We start from the raw sequence: 14,920 nt of genomic DNA, 5'->3' as shown, positions 1-14,920 counted from the left end.
ATTTGGGGAAAGACTTAAAGGAGATGAGTGAAAGATCCATATAACGGGAAAGCATTTAAGGCAGATGAAATGGCCAAGGAAAAGTCCTAAGAAACAGCAAGAGGTCAGTGTGGGGCAGAAGGGAGCAAGGGAGGGAGAGAGAGGTAGAAGAGGAAAGTCAAAGAGCAGATTTGTTGCCAGATTACAGGGAGCCTTTGAGACCATTGTAAGAACTTAGGTTTTTAGTCCACCAAAAAAATAAGGGCTATTGGAAGAGTTTGAGAAGATACATGATTTTATTTTCCCTTTTAAAAGATCACTTCGGCTGCAGTGATAAAAACTCAGTGAGGTTGAGAGAGGAAACAAAGAGACTGGAAGGGCATTATTGCCGTAATCCGAAAGTGAGAATAACAAGGGCTTGCATAGAGCAGGAGCAAGACAGGTGGCGGGAACTGGTGGTACATTCTTGGGGAATAGAGCCAGTGAAATTTTCTGATGGACTGAAAGTGGGATGTGAGAAAAAGAGAAGAGTCAAGGGTGACTTCAAATTTTTTTTTTTTGCCAATGCAAGAAAAAAAGCTAGAATTGATTAAAAACTAAGATGGGGATGATTGTAGGAAAGGTGAGTTTTTAAGGGCATATCAGGAACAAAGTTTGAGGTGATGAGCAGGATATATGAGACCCGGGAAGAGAGATGGGCTGGTGATGTAGGTGCAGAGGTCAATAATGAATGATGGTATATAAAGCAATGAGACTGTTCAAGAACAGCAAAGTAGATATCCATAGACTAAATCCTGGGACACTCCAACATTTGGAGGTCAGAAAGATAATGAGGAATGGAGGTTGAAAAGTAGCAGCCAGAGAGTAGAAACAATCACAGAAAAGTGTGGTGGCCTGGAAGCAAGTGATGAAAGACAGAAAAAATAACGATGTCAAATCTATTACTAGATCAAGTAGGATGAGGACAGAGAATTGAACATTAGCTTTAACAATATAGAAACCCTGACAAAACCAATGTCAGTAAAGTTATGTAGACCAAAGGCTGACTGGAGTGGATCTGGACAAAAACAAAAATGGGTAGAGAAAAATTGGAGACAGCTAGTAATCTTTAAATTCCACTCTTATCTGTTCTTTCTGGAACATTTCCAACCTTAAGGTAGTCCTGCATTATAAAATAATTTCTCCTATACTGCCAATACCTTTTCCTCATCTTTAATGTCTATGCAATGCCAAACATTATGGGTAATATGCAAAAATTTCCTCAGTCATCTGAATGTTTCCAAATGCACATTATGTTTGAAAGAAAATAAGTAAAATATTTGGATAAGTAACTGGATTTTTCATTTGTATATCTAGACATGTACATGGTATCAAATTAGATGTCTGCAAAACAGAAATTATTAGTAGTAAATTAATTATGCAGTAATTTATAGTTCCTGTTGGAAGAACATTCATGTGTTAACTTAAGAACCTGTATCTTCTTTTATTTTCATGTTTGTTGGAAATGCCAAAAATCTATAATAGTTAGATTATTCCTTGTACTTGAGAAACTTAGACACATTAATTTAGCCTGGCATAATAAATCAAAGTAATCTCACATTGACCAGAATCATGATTGCAGCTGAGTTGCTTTATATACACATTTCCCTTAGGTCAATAAATGTTTGTTAAATAACAATAAATAAAAGATACAACATTTCAATATTCTGGGAATTTCACTTTCTTTTACACTCAAGTCTAGAGTATAAATGAAACACAAAACACAAATTTACAATTTGATAGCTAATCTATAACATTTTATAAGTCTAACCTAGTGGTTTTCAAATCTTACTGTACAGCACAATCATCTGGAGGGCTTGTTAAAACACAAACTGTTAACCCCACGTCCAGATACAGATTGTTTGAAATTATTCTTGCCTGGGTAAAAGGTAGGAAGAGGTGCTGAGGGGCAGAGGGGCAGACTGCGCTGGTCAGCTCAACTGCTGATTTGTTCTCGTATCTCTCTGTACCTTTTCTCCTTTGGCTCTTTATCACAGGAAACCCTTGTTCCTCAGGCTGCTTGCTGCCCACTGACTCAGGATTAAGTCTGGACCGTGAGGATTAAGAGGGAGATTAAAGGAAGGAGGGAGACAGAAACCAGTTCATTTCTCCCCTGATCTCTCTGCTTCTTAAGCAGCCATCCGTGGCTTCCGCATGGCTTCAGTTCCCAGGGGGCAACTGCTCTGTCCATGGTCCCAGCTTCTACTGGATAGCCCCCACTCAAGAACCAAGATGCAGCTGGGTGGCCCTAGTTATTGTTCCTTGGTGACACTACATCTGGCCTAAGTACCCCCCCACACACACTTTTTAAAAGATTTTACTTATTTATTTATTTGACAGAGAGAGAGAGAGAGAGAGAGAGCACAAGCAGGGGGAGTGGCAGAAGCAGAGGGAGAAGCAGGCTCCTCGCAGAGCAGGGGGAGCCTGATGTGGGGCTCGATCCCAGGACCCCGGGATCATGACCTGAGCTGAAGGCAGATGCTTAACCGACTGAGCCACCCAGGTGCCCCTGACCTAAGTCCCTTTAACACCTGGGCTAGTAGCAGCTTCCTGCTATTGCTAAACTCGGGTGGCTATGTTGATCCCTGGTTAATTTCTCCTCCCCCCCGTTTTTAAATGTCAATCATCAATGCTCTGTAGCAAATTCCTCAAATGTGTTTTCCTGACTAGGCTAGGACTGATATGGCTACTAAGGATTTGGGGGTTATTATGTTTTGTTTTACTGAAGTACAGCCTGGGTTAGCATAACATGTCTAATTCAGATACCCTTCTCTGCCTGACCCTGTGTGATGGTCAGTCTCTTTCTTCTTGCATTTCCGGACCTCATCCCTAAAGTTTATGGACAGTAAAAAGGAAGCAGAGAGAAAAGATATATTGGGAGGAGGGAGAAAGGTGATGGGGGGAGGGTCTTACAACATTTTTTTCACCCACAGATGAACCTCTGTGTCACTGTAATGTAAATGTTGAGAGGCTGTCCTAATGTTCAGAAAGAGTGTATATATATAATATTAATATCATATATACTAATGTAAATCATTCAGAAGAGATCTAGTATTGTTATATGTGGGGAAAAAGTTAATTTAGAAATTTATTTTTTTAAGATTATTTATTTGAAAGAGAGAGAAAGCAAGCAAGCAGGGGGAGGGGCAGTGGGAGAGAAAGAATCCTGAAGGAGACTCCCCACTGAGCATGGAGCCCAATGTGCGGCTCGATCCCAGGACCCTGAGATCATGATCTGAGCTGAAATCCAGAGTCAGCCACTTAACTGACTGAGCCACCCATGTGACCCAGAAGTTTACTTAAAAACCTGGGAAATATTTAACCTGTATCAGAAAGTCCCTCCGTCAAATGAAAAAAACCTCAGATTGTTGGAAGGCATCTAGTGGGGTGTGTGCATGAGTGTGTGTGTGTGTGTGTGTGCAACTCCATGTCTGTGCATGTGTTTGTTAATGTCTTTTGAGATATCTGCCTTACCTCATTTCTCATTTTATAAGTTGAGATTATTTCCAGAGCCTGCTGAGGTCTGGCAAGCCAGGCTCAGGATGGATGGTAGTCTAAGGATAGAGGGCTCTGAAAAGCAGGGGCCAGAAATACCCACCACTTGTTCTGAAAAACTAAAGGCAGCACATTTAAACTTGTGGCAGCAGTGAGCCATGTTGCAAGTGTCAACACACGTGGCCTCCAATTTTAAGTAAATAAACAGTAAGTGGACTGATACTCAGATGCACCCTATTTTGCTTATGGAGCATTGCCCATCTATGTGGCACACATAGTTGATGCTGTCTGCATTGATTACATCACATATTTTCTGGTCTGCAACCAGAGTTCACAATATAACTACTAACTAAAGGAAATATCCATTTAAGTAGCCTTAATTTTCATTAATAAACAGAGCAAATGTGGTGCGATTCTTCTCTCTGACATATGCTCAATATTCCAAGGACTGATTTATATGCTGCTCCTCTGTGATTTTATCCATTCGTAACACAAGGTAACCTGTTAGCCTGTGAGCCAGCCACTGCCCTCCCACACTCTATGGTATTGAACCATATGGGAAGCCCAACAGTGTGATCAGCTAAAGAAGTTTGCCAAGACCTAGTACTGATTTCTTCCAGAGCACAGTATGTGTTGTACATAGTGTAGCTAGTTGTCTGTTTCTTAGCAACAGTCTGATGTGTATCCATCTGTAATTTTATTTTACATAAAGTACAATTATGAATGATACTTTGGTAGCTGTTTTGTTTTTGTTTTGCTTTTTCATTTTGTAGAGAAACAAAATCCAATAATTTTACTCAGGAAACTATTACCATATACTTGTTCTAGAGAAAATTATAGATTTACTAGAGTTCTGTCTTATGTTTGAAAACTCTTGTTGAATTTTCAATGGCTATATGGCAATATTTTTAAAAGACAAAGTATTAGATACGAAGGGTGAGTTGATTTATTTTCTGACTTAACAAAATCTGATTTTAGATATTCAACACTGTATTCATAGTTAAGCTTTTCTTTTTCACCTACTTCTGGGAAATCTTCTCATATGAACATTTTCTTGTCCTAATGGAGTCCTGTTACTTTTATATTTCACATTATTTTGAGTTTTAATATTATAATGTTCTTTCTAATTTTATCCTTCACTGAACCAGCTTTGCTGCCTTGGTCTATTTTTTAAAATGAGAGGTAAGATAAATAAAAATACTAAAAATGTAAAATATTAACTGAAAATACAAGGTCAAAGGACACAGAAATGTTTTGGTTTAAATAAATTGCACTCTGTTAACTAAGTCTTAGCCAGCAAAACTAAACGTCAGAGTGCTTGACATTCATGCGCAGCTTTTACAAATTGTAGTTAAAGAATAATGTTTTAATAATGATGTTAAAAGAATTTGACAGGATATCAGGGAAAACCATGACTAATCTGGTTTCTAAAGTGAGTATAGTGCTTGTGAAAAAACTCTTTTCGAGGCATTTTCCTCTGAAGCTACCAGAAAGGACCAGAAAGACCTGACAGACAGTGGTGGACCAGCAGGCCTAAACTACACTTCGGCCTCTTTCCAAACCTTATATATTCAGAACACCAATCTTAAAGAATTATCTGTGACCTTGTATTGGATTTCAGGTGTTACAGGGGCTTCAGCCAGGCATGGCAGATTTCTTTTCCTAAAAGCCAGAATGATCCTTCTTTCCTCTTGAGTAAAGTTCTATCTCTGTATCATATGGGAGGCATAGTCCTCTGCTCTTTCTTGGGGCCCCTCATGGGTTTTCTGGCTAGATCCACGCACCCATCTGTAGAACATCTAGGCAGGGTGCAGAGCAGATCCTTAGCCCCTCGTGACTGTCCTGTAATTTCAACATCTTTAAAATTTTCATTTCTCTTGGAAAATAAAACTAAAAAGAAACAAAGGAGAAAAACCCTCTTCTTTGATTCTACGGATTTCAGCATTTTCATTCTTTGTAAGTCACTGTAAACTTTCCTGGGAGGGTGGCTTTCGCTCTGGCTGTCTGCTTATACAACACGAGTTCTCTTCTTAAATGACTTTGATGTGGTTCCATTCCATGTTTTTATGTAAACGACTCCATGGAATGTCATCACTGCTCATAACCACCAAATCCAACAGCTTCTCTTGAATCTTTTTCTCTTCATCACATTTGTTAATTCTTGTTTACCTTGTCCTGGCTGAAATCCTTCTCATTTAACTACAGCAATGTTTGATGACCCCTAATCTCTAACAATTTCCCATTTTTTGTGGGTTCTTCAATCCTTCTTTCCTTATACTTATGGATAGTCTCCTATCATGTATGTTTTCTCAAATCAGCTGAAATGGATTTATTCATTCAATCCCAATATCACAAAAGTAGGGGACATCCCTTAAGGTAAAAAAACAAATTCTTTTGGGAAGAAAGGGAAAGTTTTTTACTTCAAAAACATGTAGATTTCAACTATTTAATTCATAAATCATAAAAAAAAACAGGGTTAGTAAATTAATGGACAGCACATCCAAAATGGATTAATAAGTGAAAGTCATGCATTTAGAGGACTAACTTATCCTCTTAACATTGACACAAATTATCCCTTGATTTCACTTTGAAAGAAACATAATAGATTATATGGATTATGGGTATGATCCAGCATGGTAATTTTTTCCTCCTTTACAAATAATTTAACCTCTATTCACACTGTTAATAAAGCTTTATAGTTTCTTCCTTGAATGCAGTGCAACTCAAATGATACTTTGGGTTACAATATTTATGCATGAGGTTTAACCCTACATATGTCAGTATAATAACACAGATCAGGTTTGGACTTTTGTTATGGAAAACAACCAAAGTAATATCACAAAATTCTGTGCCAAGCCTATGACAGTGTTGTCTCAAAAATATGTCGACATAATAGGAAATAAAGTATCAGGAAAAACTCAGTGTGTTAAGACAAGTATCCAACTAATGAAATACAATTGGTTTGATGCAAAAGTCTACTCTATTTTCAAGGATGAAATATTATTTACAAGTTGTAAACACACTTAGTTGTATTTAATTAGCAGAATATTATATGAGGTCTAATGTTTTCAGGTTTTTTTAAACTTTTGTTCTTAGGAAGAGTTTAAGTGACTTGAATGTAGGGAGTTTTTTTTTTTTTTTTAAAGATTTTATTTATTTATTTGACAGAGAGAGACACAGTGAGAGAGGGAACACAAGCAGGGGGAGTGGGAGAGGGAGAAGCAGGCTCCCTGCAGAGCAGGGAGCCCGATGCGGGACTCGATCCCAGGACCCTGGGATCATGACCTGAGCTGAAGGCAGTTGCTTAACCAACTGAGCCACCCAGGCGCCCTTTTTTTTTTGAATGTAAAGATTTTCATATCTCAGGCAATAACTCATGACTTATACATATTTCTTTTTAAGGTGACATAATTGTTTAATATATAATACTGAAGTCCTTCACAGACTTTGCCAACAACCTACTTTTAAATATAATATATAATTTGAATAACGATGGCATATCATTGGTTCACAAAAATTAGCATGGATTAGAAATCATGTGGAAGGTTTATTAAAACACAGACTACAGGGCAAACTCAACAGATCTGCAGAGAGGCCTGAGAATTTGCATTGCTACCAGGTTCCCAGATGATGTTGATGTATCGCCATCCAAATCTGTATGGTCCCGTGACCATACCTTGAAAGGACTGGTAGAAATTGAGTTGTTTACAAGAATTCTGAGAATTACTTCCATCCAAATTTTAGGTCACTTGTAAAAAAATTATCTACCACATCCAAGTTAAAATAAAACTTTTCATTAGTTACTAATGCAGAATAGTTTTGTTTGTATTATTAACTTTTTCAGTAATTACATTTAGAATTCACAAGCACGCTGGCTGCCAAGAAGTCTCCCTGCACTTAATTTCATTTTGGCATAGAAATAATATTTTATGTGAAATAAAATAATATAAAAACCGCAGGCAGAAAAAAAAACCTGCAGGTGAATTTTTCTAACTATCCACACTTGAACTTGCATATACCATTGTAATATTTTGATGCAAGATTCATTGGTTTATGAAAAGTCCTAAACACTCTGCCACCGAAGGTATTTCAGATTAAGTTCAGATCAGTGAACAAATTGCCAGTGAGTAGATGACAGGTAGACTTTTATTACAGCTTTTGGTTAAAAATATTAAAATATTTCCTACTTTATTAAAACCAAGTTTCTTATCATTGTAAATATCTCAATATTTCAACATAGTTATACTACTTATCGATGAAATCCAAACACATTTTTGATTCTCTGCTTTTGAACTGCTCAAATGTTATGTGCTTAATTTTGTGGAAAAAAGAACTGAACAATGACCAAAAAAAAAAAAAAAAAAATTTCGAAGTGTAAAATACCTTTCTATAGGATTGGATGCCTTAACAGTTTCATATAAATATCACAACCACTATATTCAATAAATTATCCCTTCGTCCATATCACTTTTTATTAGCTGTATCAACTTGTATTCTATCCGATTTTCTCCTTGTATATGTGCAATCTATCTGATACAGATTCTAAATCAGAAAGTTAAAATACTTATTAAAGTCTTTTACATGGTTAAGAATTATATAAAATTTTTACTGGACTCAATTGAGATTTCTAATTATAAGCTCCTTATTTTTAGATTTTTGGTATTTTCACTGGCACTGAAGGCAGGTGTCAGCCATGCCACCTCGGCAATCAGTCTCCTTGGTTCAGATAATCTCAGAGTTGCTCTCCCATCCTTACCCCGTGCATCTTTCTCCCATTGACCTCTATGTCTGACCTGTCCTGAGAATTTATAATCAAGAAATTATTATTGTCGCTTTCTGAAACTGGCATACTTACAATCAGGCGGCATCTTTTCCATAAATGTCATGTAATATTCTTTTAGAAGTTCAAAATTTTCCTGATTAATACTTTCCTGCAAAGAGACATCGCCAAACCTAAAAACAGAACAAAGAACACAATTAGGGGTTATAAAGAAGCTCCTGAAAGCAACACTTTTTACCTCTCCTTTTTAGGTAGATGGCAAGAGTTTCCTAAAGGAGTCTTTTTTTTAAGCTACATTGCACAGTGGTTATTTAAACACATTCCAGTCTCCACGGGCCCCGATCCCACCAATCCCTTTTCACACACCAAACTATTTTCACAATCATCAAATGCAAACCGGATGAAAAACCAAATCTGTAACACCAGCTCCTGTGCTTATGCATAGTTGATATGTAGTTAATGTGAGTTTCCCCACCCCTGCAGGGTTGTTATTTCTACAGTGCAAAAAACCCTGCCTCTTCTTTTTCATTCCTCAAATCCTCTTCACCCGTGACAGCTGGAGGAGGGTCCAGAACATCAAAAGCAGGCACTTGGTTGCATACAATCTTGTGTCCACTGTCAGTTGCTGTAGGCACATGTAGACCCCTACAATCTCTAGAGAGTGGTTTACTTCTGTCAACACTTCTTTTTCTTTTTTTTTTTTTAGAGAGGGAGGGAGAGAGAGAAAGAGACAGACAGAGAGAGAGAGAGAGAGAGAGACAGGGGAGGGGCAGAGAGAGAAGGAGAGAGAGAATCTCAAGCAGGCTCCACACCCAGCATGGAGCCCAATGCGGGGTTCAATCTCAAGCCCCTGAGGGTCATGACCTGAGCCAAAATCAAGAGTCAGACATTTAACCAACTGAGCCACCCAGGCATCCCCAACATTTATTTTCTGTCCACACCATGAAGGCTGACAGCCTCTGTATTGGTGCTCTTCTGCCCCTTCACCACAAAACTCTCTACCTGTATATCACTGACCTTGTGTTTTCTTTAAGCATTTTCCAGATTTAACTTACGGCCAAGTTGTGCCTCTATAAAAGGATCATATGTAAATGGCTTCCAATATGTATCGCCATCCAAATCTGTATTTCTAGATATCAGCTGAAAATTTCAGTGTGAATTATCCCACCCCATTTCAAATGCAACATAAGCCCAAACTGAAACCACCTCCTCCTTTTGTTTAGAATTAAACATGTCCCCAGTATTCTTCTATTAACTCAGGTTAAAATCTAGGCACTCTTTTGGAGTTCTTCTCTTTTCGCCACCCCATTCACTATTCATTGATCTTTTCACTTTGTCTGGCAGACTTTCCTTCTTTTTCTTTAACACTGTCGTTATATATTAGGCGTTTAATTATATCCACTCTAGACTGGATATAGAGCCTCCCAAATACCCCAGCACTGTGCCTTCAGTCTCCTTCCCTTCCAGTCTACCCTCTACACCATGGTCAGATCATTCATTCATTCAACAAATATTTTAACATTGACTATGTGCCAGGAGCTGCATGTGTAATAAATGAAATGTTGGAGAAGTGATTCTAATGCCTTTCTTCATATCAGCTTACTAAACTTCACTGCTTCTTCTCTCCCTATAATGACAAAAGTCTAATCTTAGTTTCACATCTAACTTCTCCACAAAGGCTTCCAAAAACACTTGTGGGAATGTAGTTACCCTCTTCTCCCTCACCAGCAGCATATTGATGCCTTTGGGACTTTCCACATGCTATCTTCCCTCTAACTAGAATGTCTTATCTTCTTTGTCTGCCTGATCAATTCATCCTTCAGGCTTTATGAGAGGCTCATCTACTCCATGAAATCTCACTGATGAATTCCTCTCCCCTTTGTGAATCACTTCCTTTCCACCATTATTCCTGCCCCTTCCACATCTTTGCCTATTGCATGAGTCAAACTGTAATGTATTATTTGTTGATCTGGCTTCCTTATGGGATGGTAAGTTTTTTTTAGGACAGGGATCATGTCCATTCATCTTGTTACACTGCATGCTCCCTGTGTCCCACAGCTGGACAGAGTAGTGCCTGGTGCAAGGTCAGTGTTCAATATCTATACTGAGTTAAACTTGGAGAATAGGAATATAGACCCAGGAAAATCTACAGGACAGTTTCTCTAAACTCTGAAATATACTCTTAAGACTTTTTCAGAGATTATAATCAAAAGGTATTTTTAAAATATCATCCTTGCTGGAGTAATGTCACTGTTATGGACTAAATGTTTGTGTCCTCCCCCCTAAAATCACATTTCGAAGCGCCAACCTCCAGTGGCTGTGTTTGGAGATGGAGCCTCTAAGGAAGTAATTAAAGGTCATGAGAGTGGGGCCCTAATGCAGTAGGATTAGTGTGTCCTTGTAAAAAGAGACACCAGAGAGCTCACTCTCTCTGTGTACACAAAAAAGAAGTCAAGTGAGCACACAGAGAAAAACTCAGAGAGAGCTCTCACCAGAAACCAAATTGGCTAGAACTTTGACCTTGGAATTCTCAGCCTCTGGTACTATGAGCTATACATTTCTGTTGTTTAAGCCACCTAGTGTGAGGTATTTTGTTATGGTGACTCAGGGTAATTAGTACTTAATTAAGAATGGATACACATAACATACATTTTGGCAATGGGTAAATATGTAGTAAAATATTACAACTGGATTACATAGCATACCCAACTGATAGATGTTGCCTGATAAAGCTCAAAATTCAGAATCAGAGAAATAAGGTTCAGAGAACAGAGAGGAAGTGATTTACTCAGATCAGTAGTTGGCTGATATCAGAGTGCCAGCCTTCCTGCTTCTCTTTGAATTTTTTTCCACTTTGCCATTTTGTCTCCTTTTCAAGTCTTAAGTGTCTTTACAGCTTCCAGATATGAAAAAAAGTATGTGCATGCACACACAGACACACATAGATAAAATATGCCAGAGAGAGAAGAGAAATGGAAAGGAAGGGACCTTTTGTTTTTTATATTTATTTATTTATTCATTCATTTTTTTTTTTGAGAGAGAGCGTGCGAGTGGGGGGAGGGGCAGAAGGAGAGGGAGAGAGAGAGAGAAACTTAAGTAGGCTCCACGTTCAGCATGGAGCCTGACGCAGGGCTCAGTCCCACAACACTGAGATCATGACCTGAGCTGAAATCAAGAGTCAGACGCTTAACTGACTGAGCCACCCAGGCACCCCGTGGAAGGGACTTTTTAAAATAAAGCGACTAACAACTGAAATAGTCACGATGACATAAATGATGCAATCTAACCTAGTTTAGAGGGCTTGAAAATACAATGGTAACTACAATGCTAACATTTCCTTGAAAAGTCTGTAAATGGGGACTCTCATGTCTCTCTCAAGACCACACTCACAGGCCTTAACTTATTAATTCAAACCCAAAACACTCTGTAATCTAGTATATCAAAGAAGAGACAATTAATTGAAGGTACTGTGCTGTTTTTTTCCCTTCAAACTGAACAATTTATGTTCATAAATATCATTTACCTCAACCATTGGACTTGCTATGAGGCACATATATTCAGATGACTGGACTACAATCTCACTTTAGGTATTAATGTGGAGAAGTGCTCAATTTTTGTACAACACAGTGAATAAAATTATATTCTGATTTATGCATACTATAAGAAAAGAGATTTATGGCTTCTACACAATTTGAAATTAAAAATGAAATATAAAGGTGCCACCTGATTTTGTAACTGACAAGTGAGAATTATGAAAACCTATGCTGTCCAGGAAATAAAGAGGGAGAGAAGGAAAAACCACTGGAAGAGAATGGATAAAAACAGGCACCTTGACCATCACTGAAATTCAGGAGGACATAAATGTAATGGCATTTTTAATTTAGTAAAAGACATCGATACAGGTTTAACACATACTTATCAAGTCATGGCAAAGAATATGCTAGGCGCTTTTTAACTGATACCTTTGGGGGAAGGACACATTTGGAGAGTGAATTATGGACAAGAAGCATTTTAAATATGGAAGACTATCAAACTCTCCAAAAGTTCTTCCCATCGGGGAACTTCTCCAGCCAGGCCTCACGGCAGGATAGCAACTTCTTTCTCCAGAATCTCTTAAAAATGTATTTTATGAACTTTAAGTCTTATTCACATTTTCAATAATCTCTACAACTGAACCATGTAAGATACAAAAAAGTGTTTTTGACAGTAACTCACGGGACTGTGTACAATCGTCTGTTGTTTGACTAAGCAGGTTATTATGAAAAGATGTGCTAACCTCCCCCAGTAACAACTATTGTAGTAAACAAAAGGGAAAAATAACAGTGTTTTAGGTCCAGAAAAGTTTGACCCAATTGGCTGAGTTTACAATGCTGAAATACATATGAACGTAAACAATGCTATAATTGGATACACACACACGGTATTTGGAACCGTGAAGAAAGTTAATCCATGTAAGTAATTTGGCATTGGCATCAATATTTTCCTTGTTCCTTTGCCGCGTTTAAATTTGATGTGGGCCAGGAATCCTGAAATATGAATATTTCTCTTTGCCATCTCGAATGACTTGGTATGATAAAAAGGAAAATGTACCTAGGAGTCTATCTGAGTTTCGTGTGCAGGAGCATAGGGAATTGCTCAGCATACCCAGAACACCTGAAAAGAACAACTGAAGTACCAATTTTCTACCTGAAGCTTACCTCTCAGCAAGAGTTTGTTGTTCATTGATTCCAACATTAAAAAGTACTGGACACACATGGAGCAATTGTCCCTCTTTAATCTGCAAAGGCAGTGCCTCAAACATCCGAGCTGGAAGCTTCACTTCCACCACGTAATGTTCCCTGAGGGCAGCGGAGGACAAAGAGAAGCTTATTTCATTCGTTGTTATGTTAGAGTCATCGGAAAGAAACAAACAGTTGGAATATAGAGCTGATTTAGGTTGTTGGCTGCTATTTGCTTATTTTCTGTTATGAATTCATTGGGGTATCATTTTGTTCACTTCACTATTAAATTACTTGGCATAAAGAACTATTTACAGTTTTAAAAATTTTTCTCCATTACTCTGAGTTCCTTTAGGAAAGGAAGAATGTTTAGTTCATTTGTACAGCAGGGGCCATGTGCATAAGAGACTCAATATTTATTTTCTTGATTTAATCATTTTTAAAACCCAGTCAGAATCAAGAGTAAGAAAAGTAATGTAATGATGGATTTTTCAATATAGGGACACTAACAAACCAAATCATTTAGGATACCTTTGAGCAGGGCCTGATTGTTACTATTTGATGAACCTCCCTGTTTGTGATGGCTTGATGGAAATGGAATGGTTTCATTACTTAAGATGTAACCTTTGGGGGTTTCTGATCATTTTTGCAACATTAGCATATCACAGGAACAGCTTTTTTTCATTGGAAATTTCCATTAAAAATTACCCCTAATGTTCAGTGCTGAAAATCTGAGTTAGGATTCACAGAACATGGTCAACGAGAAGAGCTGCTTGTAAATTTTTAAACTTGACATCTTTTTTTTTTTTTAAAGATTTTTTATTTTTTATTTGACAGAGAGAGAGAGAGCACAAGCAGGGGGAGTGGCAGGCAGAGGGAGAGGGAGAAGTAGGCTCCTCGCTGAGCAGCGAGCCAGACATGGGGCTCGATCCCAGAACCCCAGGGTCATGACATCAGCCACAGGCAGCTGCTTAACTGACTGAGCCACCCAGATGCCCCTAAACTTGACATCTTCTGATGCAGTGTGAACTGAGTATTGAAATGTAGAGAGTTTCACTCAGAATTTATGAAAATCCATGTGTTCCTGGAGCTATTATATATAGTGCTGGGATTGTAATACATGTTATTGGGAAAAGAAGCACTGGACAATTAGTGAGTCTCTTTGTAAAAATATTTTTAGTTTTCTAGTATAACCCTACTGACACATACTACTCCAGATGACGGACTCAGATTTGTTTCTTACCTGAGCTTCAAACCAGAGAACTAGGAAATACCACGAATCCAGCAAGCAGGGGTGTTAGCACTACCCTCAGATGAAGGGACACATTATTTTTCTTTTTCAAATTGCTCTCAGTGCCCTTTACAAAAGCCTGGCTAACAGGGCTGATGTTTATTTATTTTAAGTCTTTCAAGAATATGAGAAGAATTAATGAATCTGTCCATGTGTAAAGGTTGCTCTGGAGGTGAAACATTTTATAATGTTTTACGGTAACTTTCTGTCAGCTTTATTAAAATAGAACTGGCATAAACTCAGGCATTTTAAGTGTATAATTCAGAGTTTTAGCAAATTTATAGAGTTGTGCAATCCTGACTATACTCCAGTTTCAGAACGCTTCCATCACCTTAAAAACAATCCCTCATACCTGTTTGCATTCACACCTCAATCCCACGGCCAGCCCCGGGAAACCACTGATCTATTTCCTGTCTCGGCAGATTTTACTTTTTTACCTATTTCACATAAACAGAATCATATAAAAAGTAGGCTTTTGTATCTAGCATTTTTCATTTAGTGTGATGACTTTGGAGTCATTATGTTGTGCCATGTATTGGCAGTTTATTCCTTTTTATTCCTACTTATAGCATTCTGTTGTATAGATATACCACATTTTGCCTACGTCCTCACAAGCTG

At 38.0% G+C, this 14,920-nt stretch overlaps 1 protein-coding gene across 2 annotated transcripts in view; it reads right to left on the bottom strand.

The window, feature by feature from the left end:
• The window catches only part of INPP4B (inositol polyphosphate-4-phosphatase type II B), a 543,837-nt gene that overhangs the window by 62,665 nt on the left and 466,252 nt on the right, over positions 1 to 14,920 (bottom strand). For both annotated transcript variants that reach the window (XM_035023009.1, XM_035023008.1), the window contains 2 exons: positions 12,991 to 13,131; positions 8,369 to 8,466 (listed from right to left, as the gene is read on the bottom strand). In XM_035023009.1, coding sequence (XP_034878900.1) covers positions 8,369 to 8,466; positions 12,991 to 13,131 — 239 coding nt within the window. The remainder of the gene's footprint in view (positions 1 to 8,368; positions 8,467 to 12,990; positions 13,132 to 14,920) is intronic.

This window comes from Mirounga leonina, unplaced genomic scaffold (genome assembly GCF_011800145.1).
Source record: "Mirounga leonina isolate KUSES-001 unplaced genomic scaffold, KU_Mleo_1.0 Mir_176, whole genome shotgun sequence".
In the NCBI taxonomy this organism is placed as follows: domain Eukaryota; kingdom Metazoa; phylum Chordata; class Mammalia; order Carnivora; family Phocidae; genus Mirounga; species Mirounga leonina.
Note: the sequence above shows the minus strand (reverse complement) of the source record. Positions and strands in the feature narration are given on the sequence as shown.